Below are 23,610 nucleotides of genomic sequence, written 5' to 3'. Positions count from 1 at the left end.
TTAGCTGTTTTCAACATTACACATTTTTGAGCAGCAAATCAGAACATTACAAAGATTTTTGAAGGATCATGTGACTTTTAATTTTAGTTTTTTTCTGTACTTTGGATCAAATAAATACAGGCTTATTGAGCAGAAGAGACTTCTTTAAAAAGATTAAAACTGGTAGTGTACAAAAACGTGGAAAAGCATGGAAAATAAACATTCTGACACATTCGAATCATTTTAAAATATGTAAGTGACGAAAACACTCAAAATTGCAATTTAAAATTACATAACACAAGAAAAGTATTGAAAACATCCATTGATTTGCCACATTCTCTCTTTAGCTTTTGTGCACTCAATTTCTTTTGCTGTTTTGTCTGCAAGCCCCAAGACATTTGATCCTTTTTTTACAGCTTTAATGTTTTATGGTATTTTCGCCTTCTCCTTGAGAACTTTTTCCATTTCATACAGAGCTTTAATTTTCTTTTTGAAATTGCAATAGCTTTCTCTGATGTCACCATCTTGCTGAGTTTTTGATGCAGTTCTGAGGTGTAATTGTGGCTATTATTGATGTCAATCACATGATACCTGCCCTGACAGCTACGAACCACTTTACCAAGCTTGCTGTGTTCTGAAATAAATGTTTCAATGGACTGCCCAATTTTTTCAAGCTCTCTCCTATTTGTGAAGATAATCATCATATGTTGTTTTGTTTCTGAATCTAGTCGTTTTAGGAATGCATGGAAAAGACCACTAAATTTAGATATTGGTGTTACCCAGAGAATCACATTGGGGCCAGGGTCACATAACTCAATGCATCTTTCCATTTTCTTGCTCCAACTCGATTCATCAAGGGAAAAAAGATTTAGAGTGTCCACTACAGTGATATTTTCCACTGTCTTTGCCGTGGATTCTTTGGTCACAGTCTTTGATCCACTTTCACAAGGAAAGTAATTTCCACCAAGGATGATGTTGCCTACTGTACTTTTCCCAGATCTGGATGGCCCAATTAGAAGGACCCTTATAGGATGTGAAACTGCTGTTTTGTACAACACATATACATGAAGTAAACATAAACATTTAAAAAAATATTTTTAGAGCCTTTTTTGGCTCTGAAATAGCAAAATGTTAAAAAAGTTGTGGAGTTGGTGTATTTCACCCTTACCTTTTTTATACATCAACATATACGGTAAGTTTGAGCTGTCAAAGGAAAATGAAAATATTTGTTACTACTAAATACTACTTCTAATAAATCACAATCTCATTTATGCGTGAGAGAAAACAACACTTACTTTTTCAGTAATGCTTCTGAAGTCTGTAAATAAAAATTGACATGAATATTAAACACCAAACGTAAAGACTGAGTCATATAAATTTGCTACATGCTATAATGCTAATCAAACAAAAACAAATGTACCAGTGTCACAGTGTAGTCATCAAAACGGTACCATAATTCATTTTCATAAGATCTGATGATTGCATCGTAGTGTCCACCGGTGTATCCACCCTTATGGTTGATAACAGCATAAAGATCATATTTAGGCCAATTGTCCTGCAGAGAAAGATAAAGGTTTTAAATGTTTATTTTAAATAGCAATTTACATTTTAACATAATGATATGTTAATATATTATTAATACCACGTTTTGTAGACTTGGAGGTACATCCAGATAACATTCATTCTTCTTAAACCTCATCTGTATGTAATCAAAATCAAACCTCTTCAGATGCAGAGTGAGAACTGAGGGATATTTATCTATTTGACTCCACTGCAAAAGTTGGAAAAATGCAAGGAGAAAAAAAGCACATGTTAAGCACAACTCCTACACTTCCTTTTTTGATAAATTCATAAACTTATCATCTGTTTGGGTGATGGATTTAAAACCTCAAGTTTTCATTTACTCACAGTTTCTGTTTCTGTTTTTTGATCACATGTATCACAGTACATCCAGTCATCCTCTTCTAGTTTTGAATGTTTAAAGAAGGTTTTCAGACCGTTTTCCTATAGGGTCACCATGAAAAAAAAAAACACCATGCAGTTTTAAGTAAGCTGTAAGCAATGTCCAGTCTCCAAGACCAAAACAATTTGGCTAACATAAACTTTGCTTTGCAAATGATGGGCCTGGTTACGATTAGTCTTCCTACCACATCATATGTCTCATCATTTCCAACATCAATAGACAGAAGTATTGAGATGAAGGTGCTGGTTTCTCTGCTTTCCTTGCCACAATGACAGCATTTTGTTATGTTGCTTATTTTCCCTTCAAAGACCTGGAACAAAGTAGAATGTGCTATTGGTGTGTGAGTCAGTTTAGATAGATTACTTTCTAATTTTAGTAACACATCAATGATAATAACAGAGACTTATTTACAGTCATTTTATCATCTTAATCTCACTCAAATAGACACTGATTTAATATGTAAAATACCTTAGAGGCAGGTGTCCCCGCTGCTTTCAAAATCTTTCGATAATATTCCACTGCATCTTGTTGCTCAAAAACTTGAAGAATAATATAATATGTATATATCAATTGTTAAATGAAACTTTTATTCAGATTTCAGATATTTTAAAAATGTTCAAATATTTGTTAACACAGGTCAACACTGAAAATTAAATGAACCCACCATTTCCTACTCCAAGACTCTCGGTTATTCCTTCAGTTGTGGCTGCTTCTTCTGACAGCTGTTTAAACAGCTTCTTAAGTTGATCCAAGAGATTTTCCTCACCACAATCTTCAGGGGTTGCATAACTAAATCGATCAATTAAAAATAAAAAAGCAGAATGGTAGTAAAGAACTGTAGCATTATCGTAGCAATAATCACAATAGTCATAAAAAGTTGTAAGGTTATGCATTCATTTATTTACCTCACCACTGCATTTCTGAAATTTGAGGTCATGAATAGACATTGCAGTACTGCATTTAAATAGCAGGTGGCACCTTGATTTCTCAGGCCATTATACTGCACTTCATTCCTGAATACAGAAATAATACACATATAGACACAGTCGCTCCATTAGCCCATTGCATGCGCTCCTCAAACGTGTCCACAGCGACAAATTTATGTATGTTGTATAAGCTTGTATGTATTTCACATAAATCAGCCTACACAGTAAGAAGGAAGCTTAGTCTTACTCTTTCGACAATTACTTTAGACATTAGGCTAACTATCTAGGCTATATGGCGATGTTTTAATTCAACCCACCTTTTGGCAGATTCACGTTTCTCGGCTTTGAGGTTACCTCTGGTCTTCATGCTGTATGCGGAGCGGACGTTCGATTTATTATTGATATGAATTAAACCAGACTCGATATGCATCGAATATTTTTGAATCCGAATTTACCTCAGCTGTCGTCTTTTCCTTTGGTAACGTTACACGGAGAAAATGACAAACCACAGCGTTTTACTGCGATTAGGTTTACCTCAGTTTCAAACTAACGTCCAACTTCGCCAGACAACTGACAAGGTATAGTTTGGTACAGTTTTACTTTCGAATTCGCGTGTTGAAGTCACGACCAGTGGAGTAGCTAGAACTGAAGCTCTACTGGGGCACAGGCCCCCCATTACTCATATCACATTTCTTTTTTGAAAACCAGTTGCATTTATAACACAATTAACGACACAAATTTGTTATATACTTATTCCTACACTGCATGTACTTCTGCGTAAAAGGTTGTGCGACGTGCGCGTTACAGTTAAAATACACAGACGCGCGCTGGCATGGATATCTGCGTGCATCTTCGGTTAAACTGAGTTGCTTTTAGAAGCGTCAGTTAAGTTGTTGCATATAGTTTAATGTCTTTATTGCGGGATTATCAAACTAAATTATAACTCAAATTTGAGATTTTACTGGGGCACGTGCCTCAGTAAAAAGGGTCTAATGCCCCTGCATGGTCACGATAGAAACTGTCAAGTGGACAGAACGTAATGCAATCAAATTCAACACCATTCAAAATTGATCATTTTATTTGTAGTAGGCTATTTCAAATTTGCTAAATTTGATCCATATTTCTCATTTGACTAAAGCAAACTGTAAAGATATTAATTGTACTACTTCAATAATAAAATACGATACATTAACTAATCATAAGTCACAATTCTTAAAATCAAAGATCAATAAAATTCCTCAGGTAGGTTTTAAAGAATGCTCACTGATTATTCCCAAATGTGAGGTGACAGCTGTCCCTGTTTACAATAGCCCACAAATCACTCACTCATAATAATATACAATAGTTAACAACACATTGATTCATTTGTCAATAAATGTAAAAGTGTCTTTGTGTTAAAATGTTGTCCTATCGACGATATCCTTGAGATGGACGTCATTCTGGCAGACAATACTTCTCAGCATGTTTGGAATCCTCCAGGTAGACGTAAGACCATGAAGAGAGTGGAGCGATCCTTAATTTGGTGGTCCAAAAACGTATCATTGTCTTCTAGTTGTTTATCTGTGTACAGCAGCCTCAGAGACGATGGATCATCCCCTATGATAATATATAAGGAAATTTAAAACATTCGAACATATGTCCAAAATTATGATTTCAGTAGTCTACATGTTTTGAACAAGTAGCTTAAATATGAGATTGTATACTTTGAATTCTTAGAAAAAGAAAGATAAAAAAAAAAAAACAAAAAAAAAAAAAACATTTAGGCTACTATTTTAACGATGTGGAATTCACGGCAGGCTAATATGACCGAAAAAAAAAAAAAAAAACAGCTAACTTTTTAGGAAATGCCTATTTGGTTAATGGTCTATAATGTTGTGCTTGAGCATTTGATCTTACCTGCTTGACCAGGCAATTTTTCTGCAACTTTCTTTTTGAATTCCAAAATAGTCGTTTTGTTGAATTCTTCCTCTGATGTCGCAACATCGACAGTTTTCTTCTCCCCCTTTATTCCAACCACTATGATTTGGTAAATCTTTCCCATTTTTAGAAGAACACCTAAACGAGTTTAGCGACTGTAAAACCTCGTAGGCTATGAACCGTGGAAGTTTCACTTTCTGTTTTATATGCTTGCCAGCTGTTGACGCCCCGTTTGATAAAAATAGGATATATCGGGCCATATTTCACCTACATCTCCACAATAATAACAACGATAATAATAAATCACACTATCTATGCTATTTTAGTCGTTTAGTTTTTTTTTTTTTTTTTTGCATACTTGTAATATAGACTAGGCTACAACAATTGTAGTCTCTGGAATGAGGAAATTTACACTGGTAAATTACTTATTTTATATAAGGCTATAACTTGACGTGGCAGGTAACCTATCCAATCTCAACCTCAAAGCTGAGAAACCATGTGACAAACTAGAAAAAGAACAAACAACATACAAACTAGGTTTCATTTTTAAACCGACTGCTGGAGCTGCAATGACGGAACAACAGACGGAAGAAAAACGCTACGATCCCGATGACAAAACACTTAAGTTTGTAACGCGCCAGGATGACATAAGTATGTATAAAGCCTTATGTTTATGTAAATTGACGTTAAATGAAGATTACAGTAATTTCGGTAGGGTTTTCTTTTTTTCTACATATATAGGCAAAGAACTCGAAGTACGCTTCGGCTAAGTAATCGCTTAGCGTGTACTTTAATATTATTTCCAGTTCATTCATCACAGGTGTGTTTTAAACCTGCCTGGTTATCCAGCTATTGTGTGTAGTAACTTTGTATTTTTTAATGCTATAGGGACTGTATGCTATGAGCCATTGCTGAATTAAATAAGTTAAATTAAAAATATAGTTAATTTACTAATATACTTTTAGCTGGGGATGATGACCCTGAAACTCGTCGTGCTGAGATGTCATGTGGCCATGCAGTGACTCCACAGTCACTGACTGCATGGTGTCGTAGTCTGCTCGACCAGGTAATACATTTATTCAGACTAATGAATCAGTACTTGTTAACAGGCACATACATCAATCTAAAAGCATGTCTTGTATTCTCAGGGTCAGCACAAGTTCCTGTGCCCTGCACTTAAAGAAGGCACAGTACAAAGATGCAATGCAGAATGGCCCTACGTGGAGGTGCGGAGGTTGGCTGTACTGACACAAGAGGAGCAGAGCCATTTTGAAGAGACGATGGCTGTCCTTGCTGCAGCTGAGTACTGCGAACACAAAACAGTGAGTTAAAAGCATAAATCACAACATATATCCAAAAGTGACATATGAACTATAATGAACTGATCTCTAACTTTATCTTCAGTGTCCTGGTTGTCAGACATTCGTTGAGAGAGCCGACATTACCAACCTCTGTGCCATGTGCACTATCTGCACGGCCGAGAAGGGTCGGACGTTTCATTTCTGTTGGCAGTGTATGAAGAAGTGGAAAGGCCCAGGCCCTCGATCTGACCGCTGTGACAACCCTGGCTGCACCAATCCTGACATTGAAAAGTTGGCAAAATGTCGTAATATAACTCTACCTGAAGTCAATAATGTGAGCTGTCCCTCCATGCGAGCTTGTCCCACTTGTGGCAACCTTGTGGAGCATGACACAACAGGGTGTAAGAATATCATATGCAATCGCTGCAGGGTAGAATTCTGCTTTGTTTGCCTGAAAGTGACTAAAGTATGCTTGGAAACAAGCACACACTTTATTGCCTGCTCTAATGGGGTCGCGCCACGCCAGACCTCCATTCCTTCCTGGAAAAGAAATCCACAATAAAACCATTAAGCAAACCAAACAAAAGGATGTTTATACATGTGACAAGATAAAATGTAAAAACGGTGAAAAGGAAAGTTGATTTGATTACTGCCAAATGCATAAATTACATTAACTAGTCTACACTCCTAAACATAAAGGTCCTTTATTGGCATCAGTGGTTCTATGAAGGACACTGAACAACCATGGAACCTTTCAAATGCAGAAAAGTTTCTTTATAGTTGAAGAAGGTTTTTTAGATTTTTAAAGAATTCTTCAAAATGGTTTTTCTAAGGCATCACTGCAAAAACACCCTTTTGGAACCTTTATTTTTAAGAGTCTATATTAAAATGTTTGCTTATTCATTTTGTGTGTGATTCTATATACAATTAATCTATATAAGGTGAAGGCTTTTTGTCCATTGTTCTTATATTGAGTGTTTTGTTCTTTAAATAGAATGGCTTGACAATTTAAGTAGTTGTTTACTTATTCAAAGGCATAAATGTGACTGAATTTGAAGATGTTTTAAAATTGTAGAATGGTTACATGCATGGCCTCTTATATTTTCTTCTGCCTTTCCAGGTGTGGCATAAATTGCTCTAATAACAACAATAAAGTCAGTTAGTTGAGAAATATTGTTGCCATGGTATACTTAATTAGCACTAAAACAAAAGCAGGAAATAATGACAGCAATATTAAGTAATAAAACTGTTGGTCCCCAAGTATATAAGGTAAACAAATGAAAAACAGGAAGACATTTCTTAGATCAGGTGTAGTCATGTGAAAAAAATCAAATCAGAAATGGAATTTCCCTTAAAGTCTTATAGTTTGCAAATGTAAAGTGAAAGTCAGCACAAATGATGCCAAATTAAACAATATGACAGATATGATAGGTTGGCTTAATAAACAAAGGGGACAGAGCTGTCACAGTTTTGGTTTGTTAAAGTGAAACCAAAAGTATTTGCTGTTTACCTGAGAACTGTGCCTATGGATTGCAAAGAGGAAGACATTTCTTTATTCTCTGGAATTTTCTGTTTAATAAGCCAGTGGCTCAGATGTTAGGTAATGTACGTCAGACAAACAATAATTATTTGACAAAGGAGTTTCCCTTAAAGACTAAAACATTTATGTAAGTAAGAACAGATCAGTCGTGGTGTCAACAAAACTTAATGAAAAATATAAAGCAGTCAAACTAAACGTAATAACTAATTATGCAAAAGTTTAAAGATAAATACTGATAAAAATGGGTCATTCTGGGTTGCACTGTGATCTAATAACAAACTGATATAATAATATGTATGGCTCCAAATAACGGTTCATCTCAAATTGAAGTCTGCTTTCTTAACGGCTTTGTCTCTGTTCTTGGATTCTACTGTAAATGCAAAACAACAATTATTTCACTTAGTTTAATTTTGAAGACTTAATATATTCTATTCAAAATCTATTATAAGTTTTAACACTAAGTAAGCATTAGTATTTCTGCAACTCTAATGAAATAATATTCTACAAAAAAAAATGTAGAGTGGCATTTTTAGAAATCACATTAACTTCTAGCTAACAGCAGTATAACGTTTGAGAAAAGAGTGCTTGGACCTGCGTCATTAATCAGCCACATTGGCGGCACGTAACATAAACAATGCCACTGAACCGAACGAAACGTACATATTTTGCCGATTAATGCTTCTGAAAATAGTCAATTGTTGTCATGTTTTGGGCTGTACTAATCGGTCCGACCAGGAAAAATATTTGGAGTACTATAGACTGCCAAAAGTTAGGCTATTACAAATCAAGGAGTGCAAAAAAGAGAAACAAAAGGCGTTTGTGGTTGGCCAAACTGAACCAGGATTTCAACATCTGTGTTTGTACTTATTTCCGGTCAGGAAGGTGAAATATTACGCTAATATCTGAATACTGCTCGTAAGTATTACCACCTAGTTTGTCAAAATATTGAGCCCTGCTTAACTAAGTCGTACTTATATGGTTTAGACGACATAAATTAGCAAAACAACGTATTCAGTAGCATTAACCGTGTTGTTTACATCCGAGTATGCCAATATGGCCGCGCATCCAAGTATCTGACCAAATCGTAGCATAGGTACAATTCTGCGCTAGGACTACGACTAAAGGAAGAGTGACAATGCCCTCTACTGTTTAAGTATAAAAACAACCCTTTAAAGGTTATTCCGAGCCACATAGAACAGTAAATCAAAATACTTACATGAAATGTTTGTGAGCATTCAAGGAACTTAAACCTTAATACTGCTTTCATGATTGTGGGCAGAGAAGAAATCGCATGAAAGCAACCCAAAAATGAAAACTCATTTACTTATGCTGCCTTCATGTGCTATCGTAATTATGGCAAATACCAAAATCCGACATCGAAATTGCACATGAACACCCACTCACATTGCAATTTCCACTGGAAAGCTCGAAATTTTTTATGATACCCGAGTTGCCGAGATGGGATAAACTTTGACCTTTCAACATGAGGGACAGCAACGAAACTATACTGAATGATAAGCATTGCATGATGTTGAAAGTTCTCTGCTGTTTAGTTGGTTAGTTTGTAGCCCCCATAATGCTGTGGCATAAAGGATTTTAATAACGTCGCTATTTAAACGTAGTGTTGTTATTAAAAATCCCATTAAGATAGGGTGACCATATTCTGAGAATCCAAAAAGAGGACACCCTCCCCAGGATGCCCCTCCCCCCCATTCTATTCTATTATGTGTGAATAATAGAACTCACACTTTTATTTAAATTCTTATTTAAATCGATTTGCGTTTATTGGCAACAGATACTGCCCTCGAAAGGCAAAGTGCAGTAACTACGCATTTGGTCAAAATTGAGGCTTAAAATGGACTTTATGAATACTGTTTTGTCCCCTGATCAATTTTGTCCCCAAAAAACGAGTGTTTACGAGAAACAAGAGTGTCAACATGTTTGACTAGCTGGCCTAAAAACTTTCTCTGTTTCCTAAATTTTTCTCTGTTTCAGTGTTGGTGTAGTTACTGCACTTTGCCTTTGGAGGGCAGCATTTTATGATATTTTACAAAATCCCCCCGGACATAATTTTATAGCCAAAAAGGAGGACATGTCCGGGTAAAAGAGGACGTATAGTCACCCTAGTTAAGAGAAGATGCTAGCTTGTCGTGGCTCGCCTCCAGTAGGGTGCTGTGCGGTACAGTGTTCTGAAGGAGGCAATTTTCTCATGTTATTTTATTTGGTCATTTTTACCAAAGTTGCATGCGAGGACAAATTCCAAGTCTGCCATGTTTCTCTTCACTACGACAACAAAAGCACAGGAACACGACACACTGGTAACTCCACAAGTGGAAAGCATCATCTTTCCCATATCACACGAAGGCAGCATTAACCTCACATGGTTGGTAGGAACTGGGGCTGTCTAAATCTTAAAAAAGCAGACACATTTACAGCAAATAAGCATGTGTGGCCTCTTCGAAATGGCTCTCTTCCGAAGTAAATCTCATTTATGTCTCTGGAAATGAAAACTGATGTTCAAACCTGGTGCACGCACACACGTCCATTGATAATCGAAATTTGTATAAGAAATAACTTATGTATATATTTTAAAGTAATTATTGGTGCATACTTCAGCCTTCCTAAATTGGTTAAAATCTCTAAATGCAGACTTTATTTGTGAACCTGTGTATCCCCCAATATGGTGCATAGCATGAGATCATTCAGCTTATCTGTACCTTCCTACAGACCTTTTTATTTCCTTCTGCTTTGTAACGACCTCTTTTGAGATCAACAGCTTTCTTTAATACAAGTGAAATAGATCTCAAAAACTTTAGGACATCATCATAAGATATAATCATTCTGAAAATTATATTTTTCATTATAGAGTAAACATTACAATGTTAGAGACATTTCAAAACTTTAAAGACACATGTCTGATTGTGTGTTATCTTTATTTAGCATGAGCCAATGTAATTAAATCTAAACAAGAAAAGTTAATAAAACTTTACAACAAAACAATTGGACCCATTCGTCAGCATTAATACAACAAAAAAAAAAGAAAAGAAAAAAGGAAGAACTCTTAATAGGGACTATTCAGAAGAAGCAGAACTATGGCTGGGCGTTGTCTGTGTTGAGCAGCTACCCAGCTTCTGAGACTTGAGCTTTTTGTAGTATTTCTGGAGAAGAGAAGGAGAAAAGGGAGAAAAGTTAACTATATAAAATAGGCATGTTAAGTCTTAAATAAGAACGGTACTTTAATTTAAGTAAGTACCAGTAAGAAATTAAAGTTCAGCTAACATTCAGAATTAAATTATAACTTGTACCTCCATGTTCTGGTAATGCTTTAGGCTACTGCAGTGACTTTTCTTAGCAGTTTCCTCATTGCCATAGAATAGAGAGCAAAGTCTGCAGAAGAAACCCGTCTTGGGCACCACAAAGTCAATCCCTATGAAACAGATGAAAAAAAAAAAAGTAAGTTAAATTTGCTTGAAGGTAATGCATTTGATTAACTCAGCATTATCAAACAGACTTTTGAAGCCAATAGGTTGGCGCAGGCGTCATTTCTAGTAGATCTCTAACTCTTACCAATGGGATTGTCTGGGTTAAATGGGGGCAAGTCTTCAATCACAGGAGAATTAGAGCGGGCTCTCTTAGCCTCTGGTTCCTCTGTCGACTCCGTTTCCCGCCGTTGCTTGGACTCTTCTGCAAATTAAAACAAAAGAAAGGAATAGTTAAGAACACTGAAAGCAATAAACACCAAATACCTATCAATGAAATTAAAATACCTTTGAGTGTGGATTTTTTATCTGTGACCGGTGTGTCAACAGTATCACTTTCTGACTTTGCAGAGCTGTCATCATCTTTAGCTCTAGTCCTGTCCTCTTCTGACACTGAAGAGACCTCTGCAGTCGAGGAATCTGGAACTTGCACAGTTTCAGCCTTTTGGGGTTCTGGCTTAACATCAAGATCCATGGATTCGACAGCTGCGGGAGGACTCTCGCTTACGGAAGCAGCTGGCTCTGGTTCACCCTCCGCATTTGTCTCAGGCTCCTCTGGCTCTTCAGCACTCTTTGTTGCTCCTCTTCTGCCTCTTGTGGATCTCCTCACTATAGAGTGCAAAAAGAGACAACAGTGCTTACAAAACCTGCAGTACTTTAATCTAAGGGTTTAATGAGAAAGGAACTCTGCTTTCTCTCTTTTACTCACCTGGAGTCTGGCGTGTTCTCTTTTTGGCCCTTGTAGCTCTCTTTTTAACTTGCTTCGCCTCTTTGACATCTTCACTGGGTTGTTCCTCTTCCTCCTCCCCTACTTCGTCCACAGTTACAAAGTTCATCTTGCGGAGCTCTTCAAGGTCACAGGCATCCTCTTCTTGGCTTGGTGATTTCACAGGTTCCTCTGGTATGATTGGTGTTGTGGAGCTTGGGGTGGCTGGCTTGTCTTCATTATGCTCCACTTCCTCATTCTCCTCATCATCACTCTTGGCCTCATCCAGGGTTACAAGAGTCTAGAAAGATGAAAAATAGATCATGTCAACTTACAAGACTTGAAGGAGAAGTTCATTTCCAGAACAAAAATTTACAGATAATTTATCCCTTGTCATCCAAGATGTTAATGTCTTTCTTTCTTAAGTCGTAAAGAAATTATGTTTTTTTAAGGAAAACATTTCAGGATTTTCCTCCATATAGTTTGAACTTCCAAAATGCAGTTTAAATGTAGTTTCAAAAGATCCCAAATGCGGTTGTAAACAATCCCAGGCGAAGAAGAGGAGTCTTATCTAGCGAAACGATTGGTTATTAAAAAAAGACCATTTATATACTTTTAACTTCAAATGCTTGTCTTGCTCTGCCTGAAATCACTTTTTTTCTGGTTCAAGAGTTCTCTCTCAATTTCAAAATCGTCCTACATAGCTGTTTTATCATCTTTTTAGTCTTCTTTGCATGTTCAATTTGTAATCACTTGGTTGGTGCTTCTGCAGCGATGTAGGATGATTTTGAAATTATTTTTGAAGTTGAGAGAGAAAATATGATTTTTCAACATACCCTAAATGAACCGGAAAAAAAAAAGAGTTCAGGCAGAGCAAGACAAGACATTCGTTTAAAGCCGCATTTAAACTGCATTTTGGAAGTTCCATAGAAGTCCACAATATGGAGAAAAATCCTGAAATGTTTTCCTCAACAAACAATTTCATTACGGCTGAAGAAAGAAAGACATGAACATTTGTGACCCTGGATCACAAAACCAGTCTTAAGTCGCTGGGGTATATTTGTAGCAATAGCCAAAAATACATTGCATGGGTCAAAATTTTAGATTTTTCTTTTATGCCAAAAATCATTAAGAAATTAAGTAAAGTTCATGTTCCATGAAGATTTTTTTGTAAAATTCCTACTGTAAACATATCAAAACGTAATTTTTGATTTGTAATATGCATTGTTAAGAACCTAATTTGGACAACTTTAAAGGTGATTTTCTCAGTCTTTTTGATTTTTTTGCATCCTCAAATTTCTGATTTCAAATATTGTCCTATCCTAACAAACCATACATCAATAGAAAGCTTATTTATTGAGCTTTCATATGATGTATAAATCTCAGTTTTGTCAAATTTAACCTTATGACTGGTTTTGTGGTCCAGGGTCACATTTTGGATGAAAAGGGGTGAGTACATTATCTGTAAATTTTTGTTCTGGTAGTGAACTTCTCCTTTAAACCCAAATCAAGGTAGCCTTAATGACTGTTTTAACAAAAATAAAATAAAAACTGACCTCAGGATTGAATGAATCAAACTCCTCCTCTTCATCAACAATCTCATCCAATGTAACCAGGCCATGAAGTTCCTTGTCCAGCTGGTATTCTTCACCTCCCATTTCGTCATCTCCAACCTCATCAACTGTTACAAGTGTCTCAGGCACTTCATCAGCCTTTGAATGCTGTTCCTCATTTGTTTCAACAAGAAAATCTTCCTCGCCCTCACTGACCTCATCAAGAGTGACCAATGCATCATGGGATGGAATTTCAGAGATCACAGCTGCCTCATCTTTATTTTCCATCACTGAGGCAGAAGTTTCAGGCTCCTCAGGAAGGACATTTTCAGATTTTTCTAAAGTTTCTACAGAAGTTGGTTGGCAGACTTCCTTCTGTGAAGGAGAGGATGAAACTGACTGGCTTGGCTTAAATTCATTCAAGTCTCCAATGTCAGGGTCTTCTTTCGTGGTCTTAACATTGTTGTCCATCTCAGCTGAAGCAGTTTCTGCTGTACAAGGCTCTTCCATCCCATCTGTTCCCAGTGGTTTATCAACACTTGGTTCCTGAGGCTCTTGCTCTTCTGGTTTTGGAGATGCAACAACTTCTGCAGCTGGTGTGGTTTCTTCAGTCTTGGCTTCCATTTTATCTGCACATTCGATAACCTCAGGTTCAGAAGCAATAATCTCGTCAATTTGTTTTGGTTTATCAGCTGGACCTGACTCTACACTAGGAGAGATTATGGAGTCGCAATCAATTTTATCCTGGATATTCTCATCCTTGGCTGAGGTTTCAGTATTTGAGACCACAGAGTCCTCTGCATCATCCCCAACTTCGTCAACGGTCACAAACTCATCAATGTTAAATGGAAATAGTTCTTCATCTTTTTCCTAGAAAACCCAAATTCTCAATTACCAATGCCTATCTTCAGTTATTGGACTGCAAACATGTTAAATGTTCACACTTACCTTTTCAGCTGTCCTTGATTTTGAGTGACTCCTTGAAGGTTGTGAGTTTTTGCTATGACTCTATGAGAAAGCAAATAAAACATGCAAAAAAAACAAACAAGAAAAACAGAACAATTAAGTATCAATGTATCTTTTTAAACAACTTAAAACAATAGCTATTTAAAGCTAAAGTCAAAAGTTACATTCTGTACCTTGCAGAATCTACAAAAATACAAAATTACATTTTACCAAAATGAGGGATCAAGCTAAATGCATGTTTTTTTTTTTTTATTTAGTAATGACCTGAATAAGATTTCACATAAAAGAAAATTGTTGAATTTATAAAAATTACTCTGTTCAAAAGTTTAAATATGCATTATAATACTGCATTGTTATTGTTATCTGAATGATCCACAGAAGTGTTTTTTGTTTAGTGATAGTTGTTTATGAGTCCCTTGTTTGTCCTCAACATTTAAACTGCCTGCTGTTCTTCAGAAAATTCTCATATGCAACTATAACATATTCCTTTAGATGGAATCACAATCAGAAATATGATATTTAGGCATTCCGTTTAATTCCTTAATGCATTGTTTTTCCTTTTGGAGGATCAGTGAACGTTTGAACCTTCCATAATAGCAGCATATTAGTCACTTTGTTGTCCTCAGTGTGAAAAGTTGGATCTCAAAATCATACAGTCATTGTTGGACATGGTTCAAATACACAAAAATGCTGAAAAACCAAAGAATCCATAGGAGCTGAAGGACTTTCCTGAAGACAGTGGGCAGTTTAACTGTTCAGGACAAACAAGGGGAAAAAAAGTGTATGCAAACTTTTGAACAGGGTCATTTTTATAAACTTAATTTCTCTTGTGGCTTATTATGTAAATCTTTTATGTGAAATATCTTATTCAGATCAGTACTAAATAAAAATACACATTTTGTATAATCCCTCTTATTTTGGCAAAATAATTATCATTTTGCAGATTCTGCAAGGTATATGTGAACTTTTGACTTTAACTGTATATACACCTCACCCTTCGATCAACATCATGGCCCCTTGAACGCTTTGGAGGGCTGGACTCCCGCCTGCTCCTCCGGGAGGAGGACCCAGAAGATCCCCCACGCCTGGTGGTAGGACCATCTTCTTCAGAATTAACCCTGCTCCTGTGCCTAGTTGTTGGCTCTTTGTCTGGGGACGAGGTGTCCGCAGGCTTACTCTTGGACCCAGAGTTCTGAGACTTTTTCTCGGCCTGAATCTTTTTGCTCTCAGCTTGAGTGGTCTTCTTGGTCGCTTGAGCAGGCTTCTTTGAGCTTGACGGACCTTTTGTGGTTTTCTTCTCAGAATCTTTTTTCTCCATTTCCGCCTTCTGCTTGGCTTCTTCTTCAGCACGTTTCAAAGAAGACTGTAAGCGACACTGATGGACAGCTAATTCAAGGGCCTTCAAAATCTCTTGTGTAACCGGAGGAAAGTCCAGAGACTTGTCATCAATCTGAAAGGGCTCAAGAACCATTTGGGGACTGTTTGAGGCACATGAAACTGTGACAGATGAATTACTGACAGTTTGATCAGAAGTGGAGGGTAGGTCAGAGGTAGGATCGAAAGTTGTAATGGAGTCAGATGCAACAGCTGCAAGCACATGCTCTTTAGCAGGTTCAGTTTCATTACTAGACTGAGGGTTTGTGTGTGTCTCCAAGGGTTCAGTTGATTTCAAGTCATTCGACTGGCTCTCATTTTCCATATTGAGCCCTTCACTTGATGCTTCCAAAACTTCCTCTTTGACATCAGTGCCTTTGGCAGGTTCTTCTGGACTCTGAGTCTCCATGGCCTCTACTGCAGGTTCCTCACTGCTAACAGTTGAAGCAACAATCTCCATTTCAGACTTGGATTCAACATTATTGTCTTCTTCTGACTTAACACTGTCAGTTTTGCTTTCTTCCACGGATGTAAGAACCAATTCTTCTTTAAGAACATCTTCAGCCTGATCGTTTGTCTGATCAGTTGTGTCCATTAAAATGGCAGATTCTGAGGAATCCAATTCATGCTCTGCTTTTGCAGATTCCACTGAAACAGCAGATTCTCCTGAGGGAACTGAGGATGCATCTTCAAGCTTTGTTTTCTCAGACTCAACTGAAACTGCTGATTCTGAAGCGGAAACAGAGGATCCAACATCCTGCGCCGTTTTTCCAGATTCTGTAGCAGAAACTGAGGATCCAACTTCACGCTCTGTGTTTGCAGATTCTGAAGCAGGAACAGACGATTCAACTTTAAGCTCTGCTTTCCCAGACTCAGCAGAATCTGCAGTTTCTGAAGAGGGAACAGAGGATCCAGTCTCAAGCTCCTTGTTCTCAGATTTAACTGAAACCACAGATTCTGAAGTGGGAACAGAGGATTCAACTACAAGCTGCGTGCTCTCACTCCTAGATTCAGCTGTGGAAACTGATGATCCAGCATCAGGCTCTTTTTTCACAGATTTAGTCTCAAGGGTCTCCACAGCAGTTTCATTAACAGCTTGGGTATTCTCCTCTGCTTTATTCTCAGGAGTAGTTGTTTCTGCATTAGTAGACACATCAACTGTAATGTCTTTGGGACCTGCAGTAACCTTAGTTGCAGATGTATCAGCATTCACCTTTTCTTCACCAACACTTTCTGTAATAACTTCCTCTCCTTTAGCCACAGCATCAGTTTTTGGAGCGTTGTCTTTTGCGACAGGTGAACCTGCAGTAGATGCAGCAGATGCTGCTGCTGCAGCCACTGGCTTTTGGGCTTTGACAGTATTAGGTTTTTTTATTGTCGCTGATGTTTTTCCAGGGGCGTTTGCTCTACAAGGAGAGTTAAACATTATAGAGAAAATTATTTTGACTTTTCTAGAACCCTTTTTCTCAAACAAAAGCAAAATATTTAATTTCTCTCCTCTTACCCTTTTGCGTCTGGCTTCTTTTTGAACTGTTAAATAAATAACATTGTTAGTTGAATTTTTAGTTAACTGCCACACATATAAATTAAAAATAATACCAGCTGAACTACCTTGACTGGTTTAGCTAGTTGGAAGGTAAGGGTACTGTTCTGGACCACACAACGAAACTTGAGGAAGCGAGCGAAGATAGTCCTAGCGATAGCAGCAGTCTCCATTTCAAAAATAATCTGATATTGAAAGAAAACAAAACAATAATGCAACAGCTAAGATCTCACATTTCCCTTTTAATAATAGAAAGTAGATATAATAAAATGGAAGATTAAGACAATATAAGATATAGTATAATAGTAGATATAAAAGTTAAGTTGCTTACCCTGCCATTAAGAGGCAAAAATTTCTTGAAGGCCCCATAGCGTTTAATTACTGTCTCTACTTCCTTGATTGCCCCAAGCGTTTTTGGCATATTGCCAACAATGAGAAGGCGTTCAGGCAACGTGACGATTTCCTGTGGTCAGGAGAGAAAATAGAAAGCCTGAGACATGATACAGGTTATCTAATTTTATTTGAATTCAGTGTCTTTTTTTTGGCATTTACTTACAGGCGATTTCTCCATGCCCATAAGAACTCTGAATACTGACTCCTTTGGGACAGATAAAGATAAAACATTGAGTCAATACTAACCAGTCAAGCAAGTATAAATGTACTTGAGACATAATGCACGCTCTCTGACAGACAACAGAGACAGTTCATTATTATTGCACTTTTAAGTGAGAACTCAAAACATTTAATACATTTGGATTAAGAACCAGTCCCTCCAGGATTTCACGATTTTTTTTTGTGATTTTTGCGATTAAAATTATTAATTTTGTGGTGGCAAGTCCTAGAAATTTGTGAAAAATTTTGCGATTTATTTTATTATTTAATTTATTTATTAATAATTAGAATATCACATTTACCATATTAGGTATTATGTTAGAGGCTCAATTATCATACATAACACAAATCAAACATAAAATTTGTTTATTCTGATACATTTGAACTTTTAAAATAACCTATTGGCAATATTCTTATGTGACCTTTGTAAACATTAACAGCAGGTGTAGAAATTTATACTGTACATAGCCTACTTCATTTCAGTCACGTCTCAGGTACTCTTAGGATTTTGGTAGCCCAAAAATTAATTGAACTAGCCCAAATAAAGCTTTTTAATTATTCCTTAATTAATCCTTAACAAGGAAGGAATTTTATTTCACTCTTTAGTGTATCTGCAGAATTTTTAAATATCAATTTAAAGTAATTTGTGATCCTTTTTAAGAGCTGCACAAGTAAAATGAACAGAATGATTGGGGTTGGACAATGTAAGGTAGAATTAAGTCATAAAATGACATGATTTATAATTCAGATACAGATTCACACAAAAACAATATCTTATACAATGGCATTTCAGCCTTTATACCATTAAAAGGGATAAATCAAGTATATAATTTATCATATTTATTTAAAACATATTTATTTAAACATTTATTTAAATATTAGGCTACTGTCTTAATTGTTTAGATTTTTTAGAAGGCACATTAACTTTTCAAATTTAAAACCCTATGTGTTTGCTGCATAAAAACATAAACAGCTGAAAAATGTATTGGAAATAAAAATTCTGTCACAAGGGGGCGCTTTAGGAGCGATGAAATATTTTAGTTTCCCTAGTAACGGCTGTATACAAATCAGCTTTAACGCTGTTTTATCAGGCATGAAATGAAAATGCCAACGACACGTTTCTGAGGACAGTCGGTTCTACTCAGATACATTCATTTAAAGACATCAGTGCTGCGTTTTGACTTTAAAATGTGCAGGGCTCATATTTATTCAATGACATCATTGCCTTTAGAAGTTTTATCCAGCCCTATCGTGATTCAATATCCATATCGTCTTTCCGTCCCTAACTGACTTTTAAAATTGTAATTAAGACTATTCTTATACTATTTAACAAATTTAAAACTTTTATGGCGTTCCATTTGCAACAACAGAAGCCCTCTACTTAACGATAGTGGGTCGGCAGGCCAGTGAAACATTTTGATAGCTCGACTGAAAAACACTATAGCCCCCGGGAGGTCGATCTTGCGGGCCCTGCAGACAGACAGCTCACAGACATCACGTGAGCAGCATCTTTAACAACATGATATATATATATTTTAAAATCGTTTTATTATTGAAATATTTGAATAACTATTTTTTGCGATTATTTTGTGGTTAAATTACAAATTATGCAGGATCGCAAAAAAATGCGACATTTTGTTGATTTTGCATTAAATTCAGCGATCGCAGAATCGCGAAAAACTGGAGGGACTGAAGAACCAAAACATACATCATAATATGTTTCATGGACATTTATAATTTTTTTCTAATGCATAACTTTAGGCAGAGATGGAGTGAACACTCAATTCAATTCAATTCAAGTTTATTTGTATAGCGCTTTTTACAATACAAATTGTTGCAGAGCAGCTGTACAAAAGTTTTAGGCTACTACAATATATTTAGTAGCTTATTAGTGGTGAATACTGTAGTGTAATTAATTACTCACAGTGTAATTCAGGTCGATAGGTTGCATCATCATCTTGACGGTTATCTCTTTGTCTTGCACTTTAGCAGGTGTCTCAGAGTAGGCCTTCACCATTGCTTCAACTGCCTCTGTGTTGGGCATCTGCAGATAGGCCTGAAAAAAAGCATAAAAACACAGTTAAAATATATAATACACTATAATATAAAAAAAATAATATTCAGAGGTGGTAAAATTATTAGAACACTAGTATTTTCACCAGCTAAAAATGGTTTTAACTTATTTCTATTTGTTATTTCTATCTTTTGCTGTATTATTCCAGACAGACTGGACAATTATGGGATCAGATCTCTGTGGAGAACTAACTATTGTGCAATCAAAAATCTCACTGGATTATTACAACTAATGGCAAAATGAATGTTTGGAAATGTAAAATGATATTACCTACCGACACACTATAGCAAAAGAGAAATAACTGACTTAAAACCAATTTTAGCTGGTTAAAATACTAGTGTTCTAATAAGTGTTTTCACCACGGAACATAAGTAACATTATAATAAATACTATATAATAACAAGAATCCATGTTCAAGTCAAGTATTTTTAAAATGTAATTTCCTAATATTATTACCTTTTGTTGAGTGGTTGCTATGACAGGAGTTGCAGTGAAGCCATATGGTTTAGCAAGGTTGGTGAGGTCATCCTCAGTAACATTTTCCTCTGGAAGATTCGTAATCTCAACAATATTTTTTCTCCAGGGTATTTCCTATAATCAAAGAAATGGAACAGAAGTAGCTGTTTTAACAAACGGAATGGTTTGTTTACAAGGAGAAAAAAAATTCAGACAGAGAACACAAAATAACATACCTTCTTTACCAATTTCTTGACAACTGCTGTCTCTGCCAAATTACACAAACAAATGTTATACATATTGTCCTGCAAGACCACTAGAACAATTACAGATGAAAGGCCTTTCCACACAGAGTATGAAAAAGTGAAACGAATATCACATAGGATACTTCTATTTATATTTTAAGAGGTTTTCTTGTAAGCATGCAGGCGTGAATTAGCAGAAGGCAAACAATCGCCTCGCATTTTTGCATTGCGCTCAGTGTGGAAAGGCCTGAAGACGTAATTATTTACCTGAACCCTTAGCAGGAAGTTTAGCTTTAGCTGTCTGCACAGTCTTTTTGGGGTCATTGGGTTTTCCCTTGGTTACTTGAGACGTCTTGGGACCTGTCGCCTCTTTGGCTTTAGATGACTGAGGTGATTTCACTGGGTTTGCACCCTTTGCTTTTGCTGTTGGGGTGGGTTTTGCTGTTTGGGTTGGTTTTGTTGTAGTCACCTCTTTTCTGTAATAGGACACAAATGCATTTACAGAACCTTCTGTAATAACACTTATGTATAATTTGAAAATATGAAAAATAAAATAAAAGTCAACAATGATTTATCTTACATGCACTGCAAAACCACTGCATGCATGAGAACTTACTTCTTAATAGGTTTTTCAGTCTTAACCGGTTTTTTCCCATCATCCTCTCTTGTGTCCTACAAATATGCACAAATTGGATTTAAATGTCATGCCTTGGTGTGGCTCATCTGTAAAGGGAATTGACAGAGTCAAACATACCATCTCCATGCAGACTTTAATAACCTGCCCACGAATTGTCAGGTTCTTGCAGTTAAGCAAAGCTTTGGCATCCTCCTCTCTCTCCATACACACTGAGGCCTGAAGAGAGTACAAACCACAAACATTTGCAACAGCTACACAAACTACATTTCAAGCGCACATATTCAGGGCCAGTTTTACCTCTTTTAGAAAGAAGTTAATATTTTATTCAGCAAGGACACATTAAATTGATGATGGGTCTGCCGTTTTCAACTGTGGTTAGAATAAGAAATGTTTCTCTAGCACCAAATCAGCATATTAGAATGATTTCTGAAGAGCATTTGACACTGAAAACTGGAGTAAAAGCTAGTGGAAATTAAGCTTTGCCATCACAGGAATAAATTACATATTAAAAATATATTAAAATAGCAAAAGGTTATGTTAAATTGCAATATTTATTTACAACACTTGCTTTTACTGCAATTCTGAACAATTAAATGCAACCTTGGTAATCATAAAATATTTCAAATATTTTATTTTGAATCGTAGTGTGCACTTTTCATAAATTTACAAACATAGTAAATATTAAAGTTGCATTGCAATGTACTCTACTGAGCAAAATAAAAATGGTCACAAAAAAGTATTCAAATGAACTTTGTTGATATGAACTCGGCATTTATGTAAGCATGTATACCAGTTGAGGTCAAAAGTTTACATACACCTTGCAGAATCTGCAAAATGTTAATTATTTGACCGAAATAAGAGAGATCATACAAAATGCATGTTTTTTTTTATTTAGTACTCACTTGAATAAGATATTTCACATTAAAAGACACTTACATGTAGTCCATAAGAAAAAATATAAACACAACTGTTTTTTTTGTTTGTTTGTTTGTTTGTTTTAGCGATAGTTGTTCATGAGTCCCTTGTTTGTCCTAAACAGTTAAACTGCCTGCTGTTCTTCAGAAGAATCATTGAGTTCCCACACATTCTTTGGTTTTTCCGCATTTTTGTGTATTTGAACCCTTTCCAACAAATGACTGTATGATTTTGAGATTCATATTTTTACACCAAGGACAACTGAGGGACTCATGTTTCAACAATTCAGAAGGTCAAACGCTCACTGATGCTCCAGAAGGAAAAACAATGCTTTAAGAGTCAGGGGTGTAAACTTCTTAACAGAATGAAGATGTGTACATTTTTCTAATTTTGCCAAAATATCATTGTTTCATTTAGTACTGCCCTTCAGTAACTACAGAAGATACTTACATATAAAATACAAAATAAGTACCCTGATATTCTAATTCAAAAAGTTGTATTTTTCCTTCTGACGCATCAGTGAGTGTTTGAACCTTCTGTAATAGCTGCATAGGAGTCCCTCTGTCATCCTCAAAGTGAAAAGATGGATGTCAAAATCATACAGTCATTATTGGAAAGGGTTCAAACCCACCAAAATGCTGAAAAACACCACATGGGACCTGAAGAATTTTTCTGAATAAAAACAGGCAGTTTAACTTTCAAAGGACAAACAAGGGACACATGAACAACTATCGCTTAACAACAACAAAAAAGAAAATCAGCTGTGGATCATTCATGTAAAAACACAGTATTAAGTATCAAGTGTACGTAAAATTTTTAACTAGGTCATTTTTAAAAGAACATGCATTTTGTATGATCCCTCTTATTCTGGTAAAATAATTAACATTTTGCAGATTCTGCTAGGTGTATGTAAACGTGCGACTGTAACTGTATGTAAATTCCAAAGCAGTGAAGGCCACATTTTACAGAAAGTTACTGTAAAACTACATGCACTGTGCTGTATATTTAAAAGTACAAAATAAAACAAAAATATTTCTACCTCTTTAATTGCCTTGAGGAGGATGGCAGTATAAATCTTGCCAAAAGGTTCAATGGCATCATTCAATTGTTTGTTTGTAGTCCCTTGAGGAATTCCTATGAGCCTCACCAAACAGGATGTGCCAGGGGCGTCCTTGGGTCTTGGCTTCAGATCATGTAGAAACAAAAACAGATTCAATTACATTTCATACATAATCATTAGTACAGATGCACCTACAGTGAAACCAAAAAAATATTCATTCACCAGATATAAATTTTTATATTTTTTACTAGTGGGTAAAGGACAATATAGTTCATTTATATAAATGAGGACAGTAAAATAAACTGTGACATAGGGCTGCACGATTAATCGTTTGTAAACCGAAATCGCGATTTGAAAGGGTGCG

At 36.1% G+C, this 23,610-nt stretch overlaps 3 protein-coding genes across 3 annotated transcripts in view; 1 reads left to right on the top strand and 2 right to left on the bottom strand.

Annotated features, from left to right (window-relative positions):
- Window positions 1-3,928: 3,928 nt before the first annotated feature.
- Window positions 3,929-4,972, bottom strand: LOC141332517 (uncharacterized). The gene is made up of 2 exons (XM_073837648.1): window positions 4,765-4,972; window positions 3,929-4,464 (listed from the first exon to the last, which is right to left on the bottom strand). Exons 1-2 carry the CDS (start codon window positions 4,907-4,909, stop codon window positions 4,325-4,327), a joined length of 285 nt encoding a protein of 94 aa, XP_073693749.1. The 5' UTR covers window positions 4,910-4,972; the 3' UTR covers window positions 3,929-4,324.
- A 338-nt stretch (window positions 4,973-5,310) lies between these two features.
- LOC141332525 (uncharacterized) lies at window positions 5,311-6,805 on the top strand. The gene is made up of 4 exons (XM_073837654.1): window positions 5,311-5,436; window positions 5,751-5,851; window positions 5,934-6,107; window positions 6,190-6,805. The coding sequence occupies exons 1-4, from the start codon at window positions 5,355-5,357 to the stop codon at window positions 6,646-6,648; spliced, it is 816 nt and encodes a 271-aa protein (XP_073693755.1). The 5' UTR covers window positions 5,311-5,354; the 3' UTR covers window positions 6,649-6,805.
- A 3,735-nt stretch (window positions 6,806-10,540) lies between these two features.
- Window positions 10,541-23,610, bottom strand: part of LOC141331612 (uncharacterized) — a 63,592-nt gene continuing 50,522 nt past the window's right edge. Inside the window, exons 8-26 of the mRNA XM_073836660.1 lie at window positions 23,226-23,369; window positions 21,389-21,487; window positions 21,251-21,306; window positions 20,902-21,110; window positions 20,626-20,657; window positions 20,390-20,524; window positions 19,784-19,915; window positions 17,804-17,845; window positions 17,579-17,710; window positions 17,316-17,432; window positions 17,209-17,234; window positions 15,325-17,110; window positions 14,313-14,372; window positions 13,368-14,234; window positions 11,815-12,112; window positions 11,394-11,714; window positions 11,194-11,310; window positions 10,932-11,053; window positions 10,541-10,784 (exon numbers count right to left, since the gene is read on the bottom strand). Coding sequence (XP_073692761.1) covers window positions 10,698-10,784; window positions 10,932-11,053; window positions 11,194-11,310; window positions 11,394-11,714; window positions 11,815-12,112; window positions 13,368-14,234; window positions 14,313-14,372; window positions 15,325-17,110; window positions 17,209-17,234; window positions 17,316-17,432; window positions 17,579-17,710; window positions 17,804-17,845; window positions 19,784-19,915; window positions 20,390-20,524; window positions 20,626-20,657; window positions 20,902-21,110; window positions 21,251-21,306; window positions 21,389-21,487; window positions 23,226-23,369 — 4,782 coding nt within the window. The 3' untranslated portion in view covers window positions 10,541-10,697. The remainder of the gene's footprint in view (window positions 10,785-10,931; window positions 11,054-11,193; window positions 11,311-11,393; window positions 11,715-11,814; window positions 12,113-13,367; window positions 14,235-14,312; window positions 14,373-15,324; window positions 17,111-17,208; window positions 17,235-17,315; window positions 17,433-17,578; window positions 17,711-17,803; window positions 17,846-19,783; window positions 19,916-20,389; window positions 20,525-20,625; window positions 20,658-20,901; window positions 21,111-21,250; window positions 21,307-21,388; window positions 21,488-23,225; window positions 23,370-23,610) is intronic.

The sequence above is a fragment of the Garra rufa genome, chromosome 3 (genome assembly GCF_049309525.1).
Source record: "Garra rufa chromosome 3, GarRuf1.0, whole genome shotgun sequence".
Taxonomy (NCBI): domain Eukaryota; kingdom Metazoa; phylum Chordata; class Actinopteri; order Cypriniformes; family Cyprinidae; genus Garra; species Garra rufa.
This window is presented reverse-complemented; position numbering and strand designations above follow the sequence as displayed.